At 40.6% G+C, this 18,970-nt stretch overlaps 1 protein-coding gene across 1 annotated transcript in view; it reads right to left on the bottom strand.

Moving 5' to 3' along the window:
• The window catches only part of ENTREP2 (endosomal transmembrane epsin interactor 2), a 96,427-nt gene extending 78,408 nt beyond the window's left edge, over positions 1–18,019 (bottom strand). The window contains exon 1 of the mRNA XM_069026232.1: positions 17,821–18,019. Within this exon, the coding sequence (XP_068882333.1) occupies positions 17,821–17,946 (126 nt within the window). The 5' untranslated portion in view covers positions 17,947–18,019. The remainder of the gene's footprint in view (positions 1–17,820) is intronic.
• Positions 18,020–18,970: the final 951 nt, after the last annotated feature.

Here is an 18,970-nt window from a genome sequence, read left to right as displayed (position 1 = left end):
CTATGATCAGTTATTCAATACTTTCAACAGTTCCAGGGTATGAATGCAAATTAGAATTAATAAAAAAACTTGAGACAAATTTGAGTCCTTCTGCTAGGCATGGCCTACTGAAACACACAGCACCACAGAGTAGCACCAAACCCACCGAAATCTCCAGCTATCACCCGAGAGTTTCTACCACTCAAAAAGCTTGTTCTGTGGGATTAGCACAGGGAGTGTGTGCAGCTTACCAAAACATGTTTGTAACAACAGCGTCTACACCCACAGGCAGTGCAGGCCAACGGGAACTGAGCTGCCGAGGGAACAGATGCTGTTGGGAAGCTGACATCCACACCATCCACGTTTCTGGAGTATGGTTTCTTTGGCAACGCTTGTTTTGGTTGGTTGGTTGGCAGTGGGAGTTTGTTTGTTTGGGTTGTTTGTTTGCTTGTTTCATTTTGTTTTGGGTTTTTTTTGTGGGGGGGTATGGGGGATTTTGTTGCTTCAATGGGGGGTTGTTAGTTGGGGTGTATTTGTTTTGTTCTGTCTTCTAAAAACAAGATCTATCTCTAGTCTGAGCCCATAGATTTAAATGCCTATCCAGAGCCAGACAACACTAGAGATGCTGTGGGAGCACACCTTCTAGTTTAGTGTTATCCAGTCTGCAAGCTCAGAGCTCCAGAAGATGAATCAAAGCACAGTGGAAACAACTGCATAATTTATTCTGAAAGTGCACATCTGAACCTACACAGTTGTGCGGAGACACACTAAGATAACCATCCACACATGACCTGAAGTTGGGAGACATGCTGGTACCACAACCAACCTAAGAACCCTGAAAAATGAAAAGCAATATTTCAAACAGGAAATTAAATAATGTTTGCATATGAGGATGCTCCAACACTGCTGAAAAATAACACACTCAAGAGAAAGACAGCATTAATACTTCAGTATGTAAGAGGCCCTAACTGTCAGAAAACGGGAAAACTGCAGAAAAAGACTTGGGGATTAGTTTAACCAGTAATCACAATATAAATAAGTGACAGAGGAACACAGGGACACAGATAGCATCTGGGAACAAATCAGCAGGAGTTTTATACATACAGATTGCACAGTATACATTCTGCTGCAATAAGCACTGGTGAAGATTCTCAGCAAGAATGCTCTGCGCCCCAGCTTGCCCACATTTCATTAAATATACCCAGCTACTGTTGAGAATCTAGGTCAGAAATAAAGATACCAAGAGATTTAGAAAACTACTTATAAGTGAAGTTAGAAAGTTCTGCATGACTTACCCAGATTTAAGAACAGTGGCATTTTTTTGGTAGAAAACCTCAACAAATGAATGGCAACAAAATCATTTGCCCTTGTGTCCACCACAAGTGCATAAAAAAAATTAGAAGCTTAACTTACAGAAAAAAATTACATTATATATTAGGATATATACAGTTAATGCCTGAGATTCATACTAGCACAGGAGTAGTTAAGTGCTGGAAGATGTTGACTAACAGATTACAGTTTCCTTTATTACCTAACTTTAGGAACATCTAAACAAACACTCAACTGGAGATGCTGCTGTTTATAGATGGATCTCACAGTGAAAATAGAGTAGATGAGCTGTTGAGACTCATGCCAGGTGCACATTTCTATAATTGTATGATTGCTGTAAAAAAATACATTCTTGATGTTTTATTTTGGTGTGTGTATACATATAAACATAGAAATAGAATATGTTTGTAATACTAATTTATTTCTAAATTTACTTATGTAAAAAATGTGCATATATTTATTGGACATTACTATTTATTAAGAGAACACCATAATTCTAAGAGAATGCAGTTTACCACTCTTTTAGTACATTTAGGCAGTTTTTCTTGTGCACTTACAGGGAATTGGAAGGAAGGAAAGTTTCTGTGTATTCTCCATCGCCAAGTATCTCACTCGGGGATTTATAGTTATTACCATGCCCTCCCTAAATCTTATATCAATGCCCACAGTTAAAAACTTCTGAGACTCCCAAATTCTTTATCAAACAATTTAATGGTGAAATCCACCCTAGGTCTACTAGTTAAAACACAATTATCAATTAATCTCTAAATACAGTAAGACTGTTAAAGGACCAACTGGCATTTTAAAGTGATGAAAGCCAACTCTGTTCTTTGGCACCAGCACTAACTGATGTTGCTGAACTACTGCTGCTGCCCAGTTAGTTACACACCATCAGGTATTAAATTCATGCAGGCCAGTGGGCTGTAGGAAAAGGTAAAAAAAAAAAAAAGAGGAGAAAAAAACCCCACACCTAAAAGGCATTCTTTCACCAGTAAAACTTGTAAGTCAGATCTTACCATCTGAATCCATGAAGTGCAATGTAGCTTCTGTCCATGATGAAATGATACACAGAGAAAAACAATTAGCCTTTGGTGATATTTTAATAGAGTCCATATCATCTTTACTTGTTGCAGTGCAGGTGGCAGTGGCCACTGCAGCACAGCATTCAAAAGGCTGCTGGACAGAACACAGAGGTCGGATTCTAACCCTGTGGTTACAGCGAGTTCCCATGCTCCTAGCGGCTCTTAGTTTACATCCTTTACGTTTATTGGTTCGGGAGTTCTCCATCCAGTTTTATGTATAAGTTCATGTTTATGTATTTCCCCTAGTTGCTTATGTATTAGTTCTGGAAAGTTCTCCCTTCTTCGATGCCCCATTGGTCTACTCATGTAATTCCCTCCCCTAAGTTATCCCCCTGTTATCTCCTCCTCCTCAGTCGATCCCCATTGATTGTTTCCCGTTGTGCCACCCCACTATAAAATTCTGTGCTTTCCCCTTTTTCTAGGTTTTTGTCCCCGGATTGCCTACTGCTATGAAGCTTGCTGGAACCTACACAGAGAGCCCCTCTCTCATGCTTTGCCTCTGCCGACGCTTTTACACCGCCTTTGTTTGGGGTTCGCTCCTTGCGAAGGAGCCAGCTTTCCCCGCAGGCTGCAGCTGACAGCTTTCCCTCCTTGCTGCAGCCGACCCCTGCCTGCAGCAGCAGAAGCCAAGGACGTGTGCAGCTGGACACTGTGCTGCCTCGGGCAGCCCCAACAGCGTCATTTACTTGCCCTGTTAATTTACTTTGACCTGATTTTGCTCTAACATGGCAAAGTTTTTATTGTTTTGCTATAGCGCAGATAAGTTTTTGTTATGTACCTATGTTTTGATGAGTGAATTTTGATTTTTCTCAAATCTGTTGATAAGAATCAGAAGGACATTCTGCTTCTGTGGGTCAACAGGGTCAAATGGAAAACACTATCAGAAAGGACAATTATTTTTCTGGCGGTTAGATTAGAGCCCATGAAGCTAATGCTATTTAGTATGGGATCACTGCTCAAAAAATTTCTTTTGTGTTTCTGGCAGTTTCTATGAGATTATAGTAGCAGCCTTTTCTTTAGTCACTGATCACACTTGTGATTTGCAGCTTTCAAATCCAAGCCTGCGCTTATTCTTCAGCAGCCTAGCCAGCCCAGGTAGCACCATTACACTACTTAGTAAACTTGGAGAAGACTCCAAGTGTCTTCCTAATCACAAACATCATCTCAACAGTGCCTTCTCTCAAGCTTGAGTCCATTTTTTTTTAGGACATCACTTTTACACCCTTAGCAAAGCTGTGTGGTGTGGAAGTCAGCCTTTTATCTGTGTTGATGCAGAAGGAGATAATTCTATTGGTAGAAGACAATTTCAACCACTAAAGAATCCTGTCCTTTCCATCATACACTGTGAGCACTAACTTTATGACTGTGATGTTTCTTCCCTTCCTGATATAATTGGACTAAGAAGAACATTATTAAGATCAATTACAAATTTAGTGCTTTCTGGTTTAGGTTTTTTTGGTGGGTTTAGTTTTGGTTGTTTCCCTATGGTGAACACATAACTGGTTAAAAAGCTGTACATAGAATCATATTTAACCATTTTTTACTCTCTGCCAAGAATCACATCGGATTCTGCAAACTTTCCTCTGATCAACACTTCCTATGAAGGAGCTAAATGAAAGAGAGCAATGGAATAGATCACAGGTCTACAGAACATAACAGAAAGCCAGTAGGTGTTTAATTTATTGATGGAAGGGACACTTGGTAGCTGCATTCAAACACAAAATTATTGTAAGCTGAGAGCCAAGGCAACCAGACAAAAGCACTAGGGCACAGCTCCTGGCTGCTGAGTACAGGAATTGGAGACCATCATATCCACAGACAGAAAAGTTACTGTCAAATTGTGATATTATTACCTCATCAAGCAAAAATTTCCTGGCTCTCACTTTTTTTTCCTCCTGAATAATTGACCTCCATTTTGTAGGAAAACAAACAAACCAACCAACCCCTACAAGCAGGTACATTCAATTACATTCTTGAAAGATCAGCTGTCAGCTTACCCTGTTCTAGTTTGTTTCAACACCATATTCTGAAATTCCCACAATATATCTAAAAATAACCCCAACTCAACCAACAAAACATAAAATCCCAGCAACAAAAAATAAACCCAGACAAAAACAAAATCCCCACTGAGAAAAAAACCCCGAACAAATTAACAAAAAACCAAACCAAAACAATAACAAAAAGTAAATATCTGTGCGTAATTTCCATTTATATTTAAGAGGACTACTTTTGCTATTCCACAGGATTATCAACTGTGAATCTATACCTCTACTAATGCTACTATTATAATCTTAGATGTCTACAAAAATATTCCTTGCATTATCTGCTGGCACATTCCTTAAAGCCTTGCTACAGATCACTAGGTCAGTAAAATGACAGAATTCATTGTCCCTGCTCTAGTTATTTTTTAAAAACATGGGCAGGTTAAGCTAGAAAAGTTCTAATTTCTCAGTCAAAGAAGGGCAAGAACTATTCATCACTATTATGTTTATTACAGTTCCCTCAGCATGTTTATACAACCTTGTTATCCAATGGTAGGGCATATTTAGAGCTTACTAAAGTAACAGATCATCACTTGTCAGAAGTGGAAACACAGAGGGAACAGATAGCACAGTTTCTTAAGAAAGTTCTTTGGGGATTGAGGAGGTGTTAATCTTGTCTGAGAACACACTATTTGCTTATTCTCATCTTCCCACTCCTCAGGCATTTCAAATGGCAGCTCGGGAAGCAAACATTTCTCCCAGTTAAATGACCAAATTATTCCTTAACAGGCACCAAATACACTAACTTTTAACACATTTTATTGCCTTATACGGAAGTTAGTGCCTGCTTCTGAGAAATCCAGTAAATCACACTCCATCCAACTATAACTTGACTAGCTAAAACAGCTATAGGAGGTATCTTTTTTCATGCTAGAGAAACCACCTTCTTTAGTATACAAGCCTACCTTTTCTTTCTCAGGCTATTCACTGGCAATTTAATTGGAAAAGAAAGGAATTCTTTTTTGCAGATCTGTTTGTAAAATTATAATTTTCATCTTCTTCAGGATGATCTCCTCAGAAAGTATTTTTTACCTCATCCAAAGTATCATTATATGTATTTATACCATTAAACCTCTCATTTCCACAAGAGTCTACTGATTAATGTAATCACTGTGCATTATTGTTAATCGACAGGCTTCTTGTGGGCATCTAACAAATATAATTACACTGACTGTTGAATTTTCTGCTTTCAGAAAACAGAACACTTCACAAAGCCTCATATTACTTTTAAGTATAAGCTTTTCACATCCTATTCACCTCTGGCATGTTCTATGGTCCATGCTGTTAGTCAGAATTTCACATCCATCTGCTTTGTTTCATGTTGAAGAACTGCCTTTGAGGCAGGACTGAAAATAACCCATGCACAGAGCCCATCTCCGGTTACTCCTGCAAGGTCCCAAGGGAACAGATGCATGGTTGGACATACCCGTGCTGACAGGAGAGGCTGTGAGACATTTCTGCAGCAGCTGGGCACTCCTGAGATGTTCCTACTTACACTCTTGGCTTAAAGACAGAACTTGCTGGCCAACTGGCTGAAACACATCACAGTTTCAGGGCTGTATTCTGTAATGTTTTACCCAAAAGCTGTCTGCAAAAAGCTGCTCCTAACATTGGTCTTGTTTACCTTCTTAAACTCTACAGAAAAATTACATCAATAAAAGCTAAATTATCTAACACACTGATTCCTGAAGCACTTAGGCAAAGAGATTAAAATGTCTTGGTCCAACATTTTTGATGTTATGTGGTTAACAGACAGACACAAGGTACCAGAAGTATTTTTAGACCTTTCTGAATCAGAGAAATATTGTTTAAAACATTGCTCTAACTTCTAAATTATCTAGTTTTCAAGAATTTGGGCTACAGCCCATTACTACGGCATTCAATTTGGCATCAGATTCTTTTTCTTGATGGAGTCAATTACAGTAGATCCAAGGAAATACATTGTTTGGGGACTCCCACATAGTTCCTAAATATACCTAACTATAAACAAAAATCTAATTGATTTTCAGTTTCCAGGAGCTCTAAATTTTAGTAGATTAAGACTTATTTTTCCATTCTTCACAGACCTATCTTGTTTCATTGATGTTATATAAATCAAAGCAGACACTGATGAAGGGAAGAAATTTTCAGAACCCCAAAAACACCAACCTCCAAAAATAAAAAAAATTATTTGTTGCAGAAACATTCAAGATTGAAATGTAACTGTAACTCTCAAACTTACTCCTTTTTTGTTTATTATTTCTTCTCTAATTTTTCAAAATAGGTTAATTAACAAGATAGTTACTTGTAGAGTTAGGAACCAAAACAGCAAAACCTCAAGCTAACCCCAAACAATTCATACTGGAAGGCAAGTTTTTAAACTGTCAAGACACAAGAAGGAACTATCAAGAGGAAGGATATTACAATTTTCCTAGTGATGAATTCTAGTCCTACAAGCAAAAAGGGCATTGCTGCAGGGGAAGGTACAAGGTCAGGAAGTAGAAAATGGTTTTGCTTCCTTCTGCCTTCCTGCCCATTACGTTAGGTTCACGAACCAGTGATGGTTATGACTGAACTCTTCAGACAGCCCTCTTCCAGGATTGACAGGTATTGTCACTGGGGTCCACTTTTCCTAATAGTTGGTTTGATATTTGGTCTTTCAGACGCTTGATTCACAGGAAGGTTAGTTAAGGAAGATGAGCACATGGTCTCTGGTGGACACCAAATGCTATTCTGATATTGGTTGTGCTTATTATCTGTACAACACTTTATTGTTTGTATTATCATTATTGCTTTTACAGTAAAGGTTCTTCTCCACTCAAAAGGCAAATATTACATACCAAGAGAAATGAGTCTGTCACACCACACTGAGTATTTGAAAAGCTCAAAGGAAAATCTATATTGAAGATTTAAACTACTTAGGTAGGAAAGAAAATATTTACTAAATTAACATGAATTTCAAAAGCAGGTAGCAATGTTTTAGTATTGTTGCTAGTTACTACTTATTGTAATAGTATTTCACAGGATCTCAAAGTATGGTCTGACAGTGAAGCTTCACTCCAAATTTCGTAAGGAATGAAGGAAATTTTTTAAGGGAGGAAAGAAAATAATTCTAAATTATTTTAAATTCCTTAGGCACAGAATAATATATGTCACACAAGAATAAACAGGACAAGAATTATATGTGGTAAGAACTCCTTAAAAAAGCTAATGTCTCCTCTTGTACCAGAACAAGCATGAAGAATTGGTTATGTGAATGACTTAAGTCTGTACATTAAATATGACTTCTACCTACCATATCAACATTACTTCTGTCCTTCTGAAAGGACAACCATTGCTGGTTTGTGCATAAATGGAAGCATGGACAAGTTGTTAACATTTTACCCAAAGTGTACAGCAATATCAGGGAGACAAAGTGCACCTGCCACCCCCTCTGTCCTGTCCTCACAGTTCTCTGTGGTTCCATGCAGCAGGTTCTGTGGTAGAAGTCTCAGAGATGCATCAGAGAAATCACGTGATCCCACTGTAAGAGATTCCTAAAGTTACAGACACAATGATAATGTGTCACAAGGGCATGAGCTGTTATTCTACATGTATTTTACTTTTTTCCCCACCCCCCAACTCCAGTGGTGTTTCATGTCTTGCTTTGTTCTGGTTTTCATGTTATTTTGAACATGAAAATTATTTATAACACTCTGATGTATTTAAATAAATCTCCACTCCCTAAGCCAATATTTTTCAAATATCCTTTATAACCAAATACTTGTGACAAAGTCAGAAATATTCTTTTTTGATGCTCCCTTTTACTCTTTATATGTAATACAAATTTATTTCATATGAAAACTCTTATTTAGTTTAAAACCACTGCAAAATGAAAACTCAAATCTAGCACTTCTTGAATTAACGTTTCTCTTTCGTAAAGCAATTTTCAAGGCAGAGAGGACCACAACAGCATCTATTTGGTTTATTCCCATTTGCAATAGACACAATAACCTTTCAGATGCAAATCATGTCATAGGCAAGCCAGAGGAAGCTCAACTATTCTTCATCTAAAGATCCCACACTTTCATTAGGAGTTTTCTAAATGCATTTTATACTTTCAGCTCACAAACATAAAAACTGAAACTTGCCACAAGAATGTGTAAGTGGTCTTACACCCCCTGGAAATTTTCTGTTTAAGTAGGAACATATAAAGAGTCAAGTCTATAGTTTGATACTCCGGATGACCTGAGACACATAAGACTAAGTTCCCTTCACATCAACACAAACACAGGACAGGAGCCTTTGCACTGGGGAGTGTAAATTTTTTTTTAGCCATATATTTTGCAAGTTTTCAAAAGGTTTTGTATTTAGCCTCTAGAAAGATTAGATTTGTTTGATATACAGCTACTTTCAAGATATGACAAAACTGCTTTCCACCAATGTTATTTTCAGAATGACACAGCAGTATCACACATGTTCACAGCACCATCAGAGTTCTTGATGATTGTTTACAGTCAGAACTTGAAAACCTCTTATTTTAGTAGCATTAGTCAACAAATGCTTTCACTGCTATAACAAAGAAATACCATTGAGTTTAACTGTTCTGACAAAATCATACTCACTAGAATGCATAGTAGTGCATAATAGTGAGATAATGACTTGTGTTTATTTTTGATAAATTATGTTGTCCCTTGGCTCTTTACATTGAATGCTGAATGCTTTTTTGGTTTGGTTTTTTTTAACTAAAGAGTAATCTTAATTTCTTTAGCAGACAAAAAAATCTGCCACAAATCTGAGAAATAGCTGCATGCACCATTTTTCACCTAGATGGAAACAGTTTCTTCTCTGAAGAGAGTGAATGCAAAAATGACAGCATAAAGCTACGTTCATTATCTCTCAGTGCCTCTGGATTAAGCGTGTTCAGTTTAAAACCACCTGTTTTTATCTCACCCGGCACTGAAGGCTTTTTTAAAATCTTCAGATTAAGCCATGCTCTTTTCTGCTAAAACAGTAGCAAAAAAAAAATAATGGAGTAAGTACATTATACCCCTCACATGAAAATAATTCTGCTGAGGTTGACTCTTTGTGACAGGAATAACAAACCTGCATAGTTACCAGTGAGGACATTATTTGCTGGTTCTGCAGAACAGAAATTACTCGCGATTATGGGTTCTAGAAAGGAAGAAAGTTCATATTCAAAACTGAAAGCAAGTTTGCAAAGCAGAGTTAACTCCTGCTTTGTAGATTAGACACAAAAGTTTAAAATTGTGCTGCTGTTTCAACTATCCATGTTTAAATCAAGCTGTTTAAAAATCAGAAACCCGAGGGTTAAATTCAGTTTGCCTCCTTCAAGCAAAAAATACATATTCTCCAAAGTGCTTACATTTTCTATCTGAATAGGAAAATAATAAAATCAAGCAAGTCTAAACTTTTTAGAATATTCTAAAATTATTCCTTTGGTTTTTTAATCACAATCTATCAGAAAACAATGTCTCATTATAAGTGATGCAGCAGTAATTCAAATAAGTATTTCTCATTTACGGCAATTTACCTCAAAAGTACTCCACCTACTCAAGACACTTAAAAGTAACACACAGAGAGCACTGGCATCTGCTCCTCAGAACTGGCTATTTTAGTCTGCAGACCTGCATCAAATTACCAATGTAGATGTAACCAGGATGGAGTAAAATGCTTCCCAGCACAAAGCATTCCTAGCAATTTGTAGGGAGTTCACATCCACTGCACAAAACAGGAGCTTTCAGATTGGCTTTATAGATTTTACCTGAATTACCAAAGAATAAGTGGAACACGAGCAAATCTCTTTGCAAAAGAATCTGGTCTTGAGAGCACCCATACCATGCACACATTTTGGTGGGTGACTACTTCAGACAAGCTGTAGTCTGGCCCAGAGACTTATTTCCTCCCAGAAGTCAGATTCCATTTACTGTGTTCTTAAAGCTCATCTTTTGGCTTCATTTTATCCCTCCAGAGTCAAGTTTGTGTGCTCTAAGAATGCTCCATGATGTGCATGAACAGTGAGTGGGAACACAAATATGACCAGAACTAAAGCACTGATATGGACACATCCACAGACCATCAAAAATGACCATGATAAAATGTACTGGGGACGCGACTGAAGTTTGAAACAGCACAAGCAAGAACTTTTGAAGGATTATCAACATAGTGTCCTTATAAACAGATTGTAGCCTCTGTCTATGGGATAGAGACTGTGATTCTGTGACTTTGCCAAAGATGGAACACTTAGATTTAGGGCATTTCGATATTAAAATGTTGCCTGCATGTAAGTTAGGATGCTCTGAATGTGTAAATATTCCTCAATTATAAATTCCCTAGGTTTGCCACGTTTGCATAGCACTCCTTTAAAGCAATGTGGTTGCTCCCAAAGAGAAGAGGTAATGACCACAACACCTGCTTCTAGAAGAGTGGCTGTCTTTAAATACACCACTGAAATAGTTACACTCCTGTAAGTTACATATTTTCAGTGAGTTCACACCTTACAGAGACCCATTATCTGTTCTGCCCTTGGATCCCAGAACACATAGGAGCGAGCAGAAAAATGAATTGTGAAAGAATAGCTAATTAAACATGATAATTCACAATTCATTCCTTTAGTAAGCTGCAACATACAACTAAAATGAAGGTGTAATAAGTTCAGCAGCTGCAAATAACTAGATTACAGACCCTGGAAATTCCCGCTTCCACCAGGGTACTTGGCTCTGCCCAAGTTTCTCAGTAAACTTTACCTGTTCCTCACAGCTAGTTCTTGTAAGTTTCTGGGCAGTATTTGCTGTCTTTTACAGCAAACGCTCATACATTTCCAGCATTAAAAAATGGCTGGAAAGGACAATGAGCATTCAGGAAAAATATTTAATTCCTAAAGAGACTGAGACACACCCCCATCTTTCTAATACAGATAAAAACAAAAACAAAACCACGCCAAACTAAAAATTCTATGCTGACAACAGTAAGAGACTTACTCAAAATAATACTTTTATTCTGCAGTCTGGCTGACTACAGAAAAATAAAGACTTCAGAATACAGGTAATTTATAACAATATGGGATTAATAAAAATGATGCTATTCCTTCCCTACACCTGGACACCTCCTACTTCTTATCATAATTATCTTTGCTTTCTTCAACTACTCCTTCCTGTAACACAGGAATTTTTTTAATTAAATTGCTCTTAAGGCTCAGGCAACAGAACATACTCAAAGCAATAAAAGCTGATGTGCCTCATGAAACAAATAATGTTGGCTTCCTTGAGTCTGCTATTTTCCAGTGCACTGTAGACGAAAAATCTCAAGGCTGTATTTAGGCCCAGATCCTCGGGAAATTACAATTAGTTATTTTACCATGCATAGTTCAAAGAATTAAAAAGGAACACTGTCATCTTTCTAATTGTTCTTCTGTCCAGCTGTCTGATTTGCTATCATTCCATCAGGATATGGAAACAACATTTTCACCCATGAATGCCCTGTTCCAAAGCTTTGCCTTACCACAGCCTCCATAAAGCACAGATGATCTATCCAAGGCTTCTTATTTCCTATGTTCCATGATGTATATTATCCCTTCTCATACACCAGGACCACAGGTTTTAACTGGCATCTATTAACAGCCTCACGGGTTTTCTGGGTTAGATGCTTTGGGTTTTTTTTTTCTGTCACACACAATTGTCAGGATATACAAACCAAGAATGCTAATAAAATTAATAATGATCCATCACCTAGACAAGACATGTTGCAGTCCTCATGCATTTTATGAGGGTGAGAGGCAAGGCCACGCAGGTGACATTGTTTTTTTGGGTTTTTTTTTGCTAACGCTGTGTACCAGCAACACACATCCCTAGCAGACTTCCTGAGACACAAAGTTCCAGACAGGTGACTTCCTTACATAGATTGCTCACATTTTCAAAGCCCTGACAAACTTGCAAAGGAAAGGAAGGATGTGCCTGAGGTGTTACCAAATCAAAAAAAAAAAAAAAAAAAGTCAGAAAAAACCCAGGGATGGTAGTTTATAATAAAGGACACAGCAGCAGACAGTAACAGATAAAGTCTCAAAGAATCAAAGTTAGTGTAATTCTTTTGCAAGTATGTGTAACTGAAGGTTCCACTATTTGTAACTAAAACTGTTACTGCATCTTACAATTCATCACTGAGGAGTTAACAGCAATCAATCAAACATGATAGTACTTCTTTCTCAAATGTATCATCCAATCAAGCTGCTTTTATTTTGTGACTATCACACCAGCAAAAACCTACCACGAATTATTAGCCAGACTGCAAAGAGGCAAAAGATTAACAAGTGACTTGTAGGATTTTTGAAGTGATCAATTTCCTGGTCTTCTAAATTACATCAAATTGAAGCAAGGAACATCAAAGTAACTGTTCTAGAGTGTGGAGGCATCATCTTTCAGGAATGATGTAAGATCTCCAACAGCCACATGAAGAAATCAGTTTCACTGGCTCCACGAGCCTGACTATTTGCATTAGAGGTCTGGAAAGTCTCCTGAAAACTTTCGCTGTGCAGAAATTTACCTACTCCATTCCCCAAACAGTAATACAAACTCCTCCAAGAGAAGCGTGTATTTAGAGATACAGAACACTGTCTGAACCAGCAGCAAACTTCACAAAATAACGAATTGTCCACGATAAACTAATCATCATGGCTATGAGTCCACAGATTTGAAATCTACTATTAGAACAATCACCTGCAGAGAAGGGATCTAGTCACATACTCTCACCCAAACAGTGTTTCCTCCAAGAAAGTTGTAGGCTGAAGTCTCAGGCTGTGTGTGTTAACCAGGAGTACTTGACCAAGCAACCCATACTATGGCTTCTCATATTCTCATAGAGTACCTAGAGCTCTCATAGAGCACACTCAGAAGTTCAATGGATACTTTGGGAAAAACTACTTGATAACCATGGAGTTAGAGTTTCATTTATACCTACAGCAGGTGCACAAGAAAGCTGCCCTTTGAGTCCTAGACATGAAATTATCATCTCCAAGACAAAGAAATAACATGTGTTACATGTTGCCCCCGTTCAGTGAACACAACAGTAGCAGTAAGGTTACTTTCTCTCAGCAAGTTTAGCTTTACTTTCACAGTCACACTGTTGGCAAGAGGCTTCTCATGCAAACTAAAGCTCCTTGCCCCAAGCTACAACCCTAACTCTATTCCTCCTGACTATCCACAGGCAATAATGGAAAATAGCAAAAGAGGACAAAACCGGGGAAAGGAAGAAGGAAAAAACCCCTTTAATCTGAAATGGAGAAGAAGAGGAAAAACACAACTGCTAACAAATGATCTTTATTGCCATCTCCCCTTCACTTCTGCAATGATTCCGCATAGGAACATGCCAGGACAACCTGCTGCACGTGAGAAGCAGCCAGGGTCACAGACTAGTAGAAGTTTTTAAAAGTTAACTCCTCTAAGCATCACCTAAGGTTTTTAAACCTATTTTATACAACGTCATAGAAGAATACAGAAAAGCCTCTTACACTCAGCTTTCTCAGTTGTGAAAGTAGACAAATATATAATGTATTTCCCATCTTCCATGAGAGAGAAGTTTGGTCTGAGTTCACAATAATAATCTCCCTATATATCTGTTTCCTTTTACAAAGAACACAAAAAAGCATGTATGTCATGAACTTTGAAAACATTCTACATTAAAGATTCTTTTAAGCCAGGAGAATTGATCTGTTCTGAACATAGCATATGGATGAAAAGAGGCACAATTGAGAAGAAATTTAATAAAAAGGAAAGGCAGCACAAGATCTTCCAGCAATACACTTCTACACAAGAACACCACTGTCAAGTAACTATATAAAGAAAGGAAATAGCATGTACTTGCTGTGTATTCTTCTAAGATTTCTAGTACCATAGAGTGATTTTAGAAACCTGGGTAATCTTATGATTCAATTTACTATTTTATTAATACTTTGCTCTACTAGAGAGAATTTTAGTCTCTAACTAAGCCTGGTAATTTTCTCAAATTGCTGGGATCAAGACGGGGGCGGGTAGCAGGATAAGCGTCTTTTTGCAAACTTCTAAATAATTTCAAGAAATGACTTCACACAGCGAGATTTGCTTTTGCAGTCACACAACCACAACTCTATCAGCCTGTGGTTTGCTACTGTCCTAATGCTGACAGGAAGCATGAACATCAGGCACGCTCAGCAGAAGCATTTCCTTCCATCTGGGCATGGACAGAACCAACACACCACAAACTGGTGTATGGTTTGCAATCTAAAGGGCAAAGGGGATACAAATATTTTCTCATATTCAAGCAACTATGGACCTACAGTAGAGACAAATAACCTTGTCACGGCTTATACTTTCAGTGATCTACCAGAACAGCTTAATTTTGAGACCTATTCTTCCAAGATTAAAATGAGGCTAATACTCTGTTCTTGATGTTCTTAACAGGATCAAAGACACTTAGGCTCATCTACCTTCTATGAAAAAAGCACTTCCTTTTACTCAACTGAGAGAACATGAAGATGAAATCGCCCCTCTCTCAGGAGTCTGCAACGGGAACAGGCTGCCAAGCATTTCAGCACACAGATTGCAAGGTCTTGCCAATGATTGCTGCCTATGCAGAGAATTAACCTGCTTATCTAATCCCCAAATTTCCTTGTGCTCAGTGTGAGCTTGACTCTCATTAATTACCTTAAAAATGTCTTAAAAAATAACATAATATTAGGAAGACATATATTTTGTATTATCTTCCTAATATGATGCTAGAAAAGATAAACTGTTTAATGTTTGGGATGATGCTTAAATAAGCTCTGAATTCTTTGAAGTTTTATGGAAATTATGGTACCTTGATCTTTAAATAAGCTCTCACTTGTATGGTCACTTGATTTGATTTTAAAAAAAAAACAAAACATGAGAAACCAGAACCCTTCCTTGCATTTGATTACAGAACTTTCTGTGAGTCTAGTAGGGAGCTTGTTCTATTTTTTTTTTTTCTTTTCAAACAGCTAGACTGTTACAAACAATGGGAAATTATTTTCAGAAATATTTGAAAGACTCTTAACAAATTTTTGCAGCCTTCATTTTTACTGACAGGGCATTTGGTATCAAAAACTGCTGAAAAGTACCAATGCCAAGACTCTCTTTTAGGATGTACATTTCTAATGACTAAAAACTACAGTATAGCACATAACACACAAAAAATAGATTTAGAATTGCTACTTTAACATCAAACTACTCAGTTATTTACTTCCAACAAGTGTGGGTGAAGTAGTGTGAAGGCAGCGAATATCTATGTCTGATTTTAGACATCAAGTAAAGAGGGAGAGTTCCATTATTTTTCTCTCATGTCACTTAAACCCACCTGTAGTTATTACTTTAATTAAATTTACAGAAGCAAGCTAAAGACTGTTACTCTTCCACAGAAACATTTTTCAGCTGTGAGTGATGATATATCTAGTGTTTGTTAAACTCACTAAGTACCTCAAAGGGATTTTAGAAAAGGCTGTGTAATCAACTTCAAAAAGTTCTTTAGGGCTCATCATGCTTCAAAAACTGCTCTATTTTTATCTTAGATCTTGAGACTTAGAGATACGGATAATAGGAGGAAACTAAGTTTATTCTAATGCTCAGACAGATCATTTATAAGGTAGAATTATTTTTTCAAAAAGTAAACTCTTAGTTTAGGGAACAATGTTCACCTGCCTCGTTCTGATAACACAGAAAAATAAGGCCTTCTAGTCAGCAGTCTTGTAATTCCCTGAGCCTTCTACCCATTCTACCACAGGCTGGAATCACGGGTTTGGTGTCTGTGGTGAGCAAATAACATGCATGAAGTCTAAGTGGGAAACACATTTCTGTGAAATACACTACAGAGAGAGAAGAGTAGAAAGCATCCACAGCAAGGAAACCAGCCTATCTTGGAGTATAATGATTACCACCAGAAGTGGTTTTGCACAGAGAATACAGGAGGTGGGGGAAAAGGTACTATCGAAAAAGTTGTGCTTACTGGAATACACAAGCAGTTACACATATTCCTGTTTACTCTGTCAAGATAAGAAACAAAGGCTGCCTAAGATGTGTCAGTTTAGTAGCACATTCATATGTAAGCAGCCAGATTGTGAACCTAAAATTCACACCTCATCACAACAAATAATTGCACGTTATCTTGCAGAGGGTCAAATTCAAAAGACTTACTATTACAATATCAAGGCTATTAGTGTAAACAAATATTTCTTTTCAAGACCAGAACAAAATACAACAAAATCAAAAAAAGATATCTAAATAATTAATCCAAAAACTACTCTTCTGCTCTGAAAGACTCAGAAAAAAATACGTAATATTCTGAATAAGAACATAGTTTAAGTTTTTTTTTTTTTAAATTACAGCATTTCTGCCACATGCTCAGAACTAAATAACCCCAAATACTCTATCTAACTGCTCTGCTTTCTAACAAGCACGCTTAAAGTTGAAAGCTCTCTGGTCCGTTAAAAGAGCTGAAGAGACATAATTGAAACCAGTAACGCATTAAATTAAATTGAGCAAATCTTCACCAATAACACAAAGTCTGTAACCAGTGTCCTCAGAAATGCCTAATTTTTCATAAATGTCAAGCCCCATTTCACTACTTATGAGAAAAACTTTCATGAAGCATATTATCCTAATGTGTCCATGTGTGCACTGTGCCCACACACAGATGCAGCCACTCATGATCAGCACTAAATGAGACCACCTGAGTCAGACTATCAACTCCTTTTTTTATTTTTTTTCTTTAATTTGTGCTAGCAGGACACAATGTAAAGTGAACGAGGATATCACAAAGGAATGAGGAGGATCCCAATTTGTTTAGAGCCAACAAGCTTTTCCCTCAGACCAGCCTCCCTCAGGGCAGGACGCTCGGGTACCCCAAAGCCCGGGCCTTTCCGGCCCTCCCGGCACACTCGCGCTCTCCGAGGCAGAACTCTTCTATGCTGTAAGGTACACACCTTAAATCCCACCCCGGCTGGGCTCGTCTCGTTTGGTCACCTCCAGCACCACACGGCTCGCGGCTGAATTTGCAACCGCGCCAGACCCTGAGCGGCAGCCGCAGCTCAACGAGAGCCCGAGTCAGCGCCGATGGAACGGGCACCAGCGGCCGAGGCAACGCCAGAGGCTCATTTGTCATCCCAACTTTCACCCGACGCTGTTGATAAAACCCAATCCACCTTGGCCAGCCCTTCCAAAGGGGAGGTGGAAGTGCTGCCGGGCTGGGGAAGCGCAGGAGCCGTGCAGAACACGGCGCAGCCGATCGAGGATCTCACCTGCCCGCCTCACCGCGGGGAGGGCGCCGAGGCCCGGAATCGCCGCCCGCGTCCCACCTGTCGGGCGGCCGCGCATCCCTGAGGCGCCGGCAGCGGTCCCGCCTGCCCCCTCCCGCGTTCCCCGACTCACCGAGAAGCCGGCCCAGAAGGGGCAGGAGTGGCGGACGCGGGCCGAGGTGGTGAGCGCCAGGGCGGCGAAGCTGACGGCCACGATGAGGCAGCCGAGCACCATCTGCGTGACCCCCAGGGCCAGCATGGCCCGCGAGCGGGCGCGCTGCTCGCGCAGGCGGGACAGGCTGCGGGACAGCGCGGTGGGGCTGAGGGAGCGCGCCCCGCCGGGGGCCCGCGCCGCCCCGCCGCCCGCCGGCATCCTCCGCGCGGCCCCGCGCCGCCTCCTGCCGCCCCCGCGCTCCGCGGGGCAGCCGGGCGCGGGCGCTGCGGGGCGGCGGGCAGCCGCGGCGCATGGAGGAGGAGCCGCCGTGCGCCCGGGGCGACCCGCGCGGCCCCGGCCGGGGCACAGCGGGCGAGGGGCAGCCGCTGCCGCCGCCTCCTGTCCCCGCTGCAGGCGCGGGGTGGGGGGGGGCTGCGGGGCTGCAGCGCGCGGGCGCGGCTCAACCTCAGCCGCCGGCGGGGGCGGCCCCGGTTCGGCCCAGCCCCGGCGCCGCTGGCCGGGCGCACTCGCTCGGGGAGCGCCCGAGCCCCGCTGCCCGGCTCGCCGCGGCTCCCGCCGCTGCCGGGGAGCGCCCGAGCCCCGCTGCCCGGCTCCTGCCGCTCCGGGAGGGGAGGGGAGTGGGGGAGGGTTGTGTACGGCCAATGGCGGGCGGAGGCAGCGGCCGGAGCATCAGCGGCGGCCGCCGGCCCTACCGGCTCAGCGTCGTGTACGAGGCGGGCGCTGGGCGAGGGGCCCGGCCCGCGGCCCCCCAGCACCCGCACAGCGCCCGCGGGCTGGCCCCGCTCCTGCCGCCAGGGCCCTCAGGGCAAAATCGCTCCCACCTGGGCTTTGTACAGCAGCGGCACCTGGCAGCCTCCCCCCTTGCTCTGTGCGCTCCCGTCCAGCGGCGGAGGAAAGGCAGGGCTGGGTCTCGGTTCTATGCAAAAGCATCTTAACCTTTTTTATTTTTTAGGTTTTTTTCCCTCACAGCAAGCCATAACCAAGCCTCAGAAACATATCAAGCTTCTAATTATAAAAACTTCCCAGCCCTGCTGCTGCTGCCAACAGGGTCCAACATCGTAAGGCTGTTCACAGCACCTGAAGCCACTTTTCTGCAGAAGGGAAATCA

This window comes from Aphelocoma coerulescens, chromosome 10, assembly GCF_041296385.1.
Source record: "Aphelocoma coerulescens isolate FSJ_1873_10779 chromosome 10, UR_Acoe_1.0, whole genome shotgun sequence".
Lineage (NCBI taxonomy): Eukaryota > Metazoa > Chordata > Aves > Passeriformes > Corvidae > Aphelocoma > Aphelocoma coerulescens.
The sequence above is the reverse complement of the archived record's forward strand: the minus strand, read 5'-3'. Positions and strand labels throughout refer to the sequence as shown.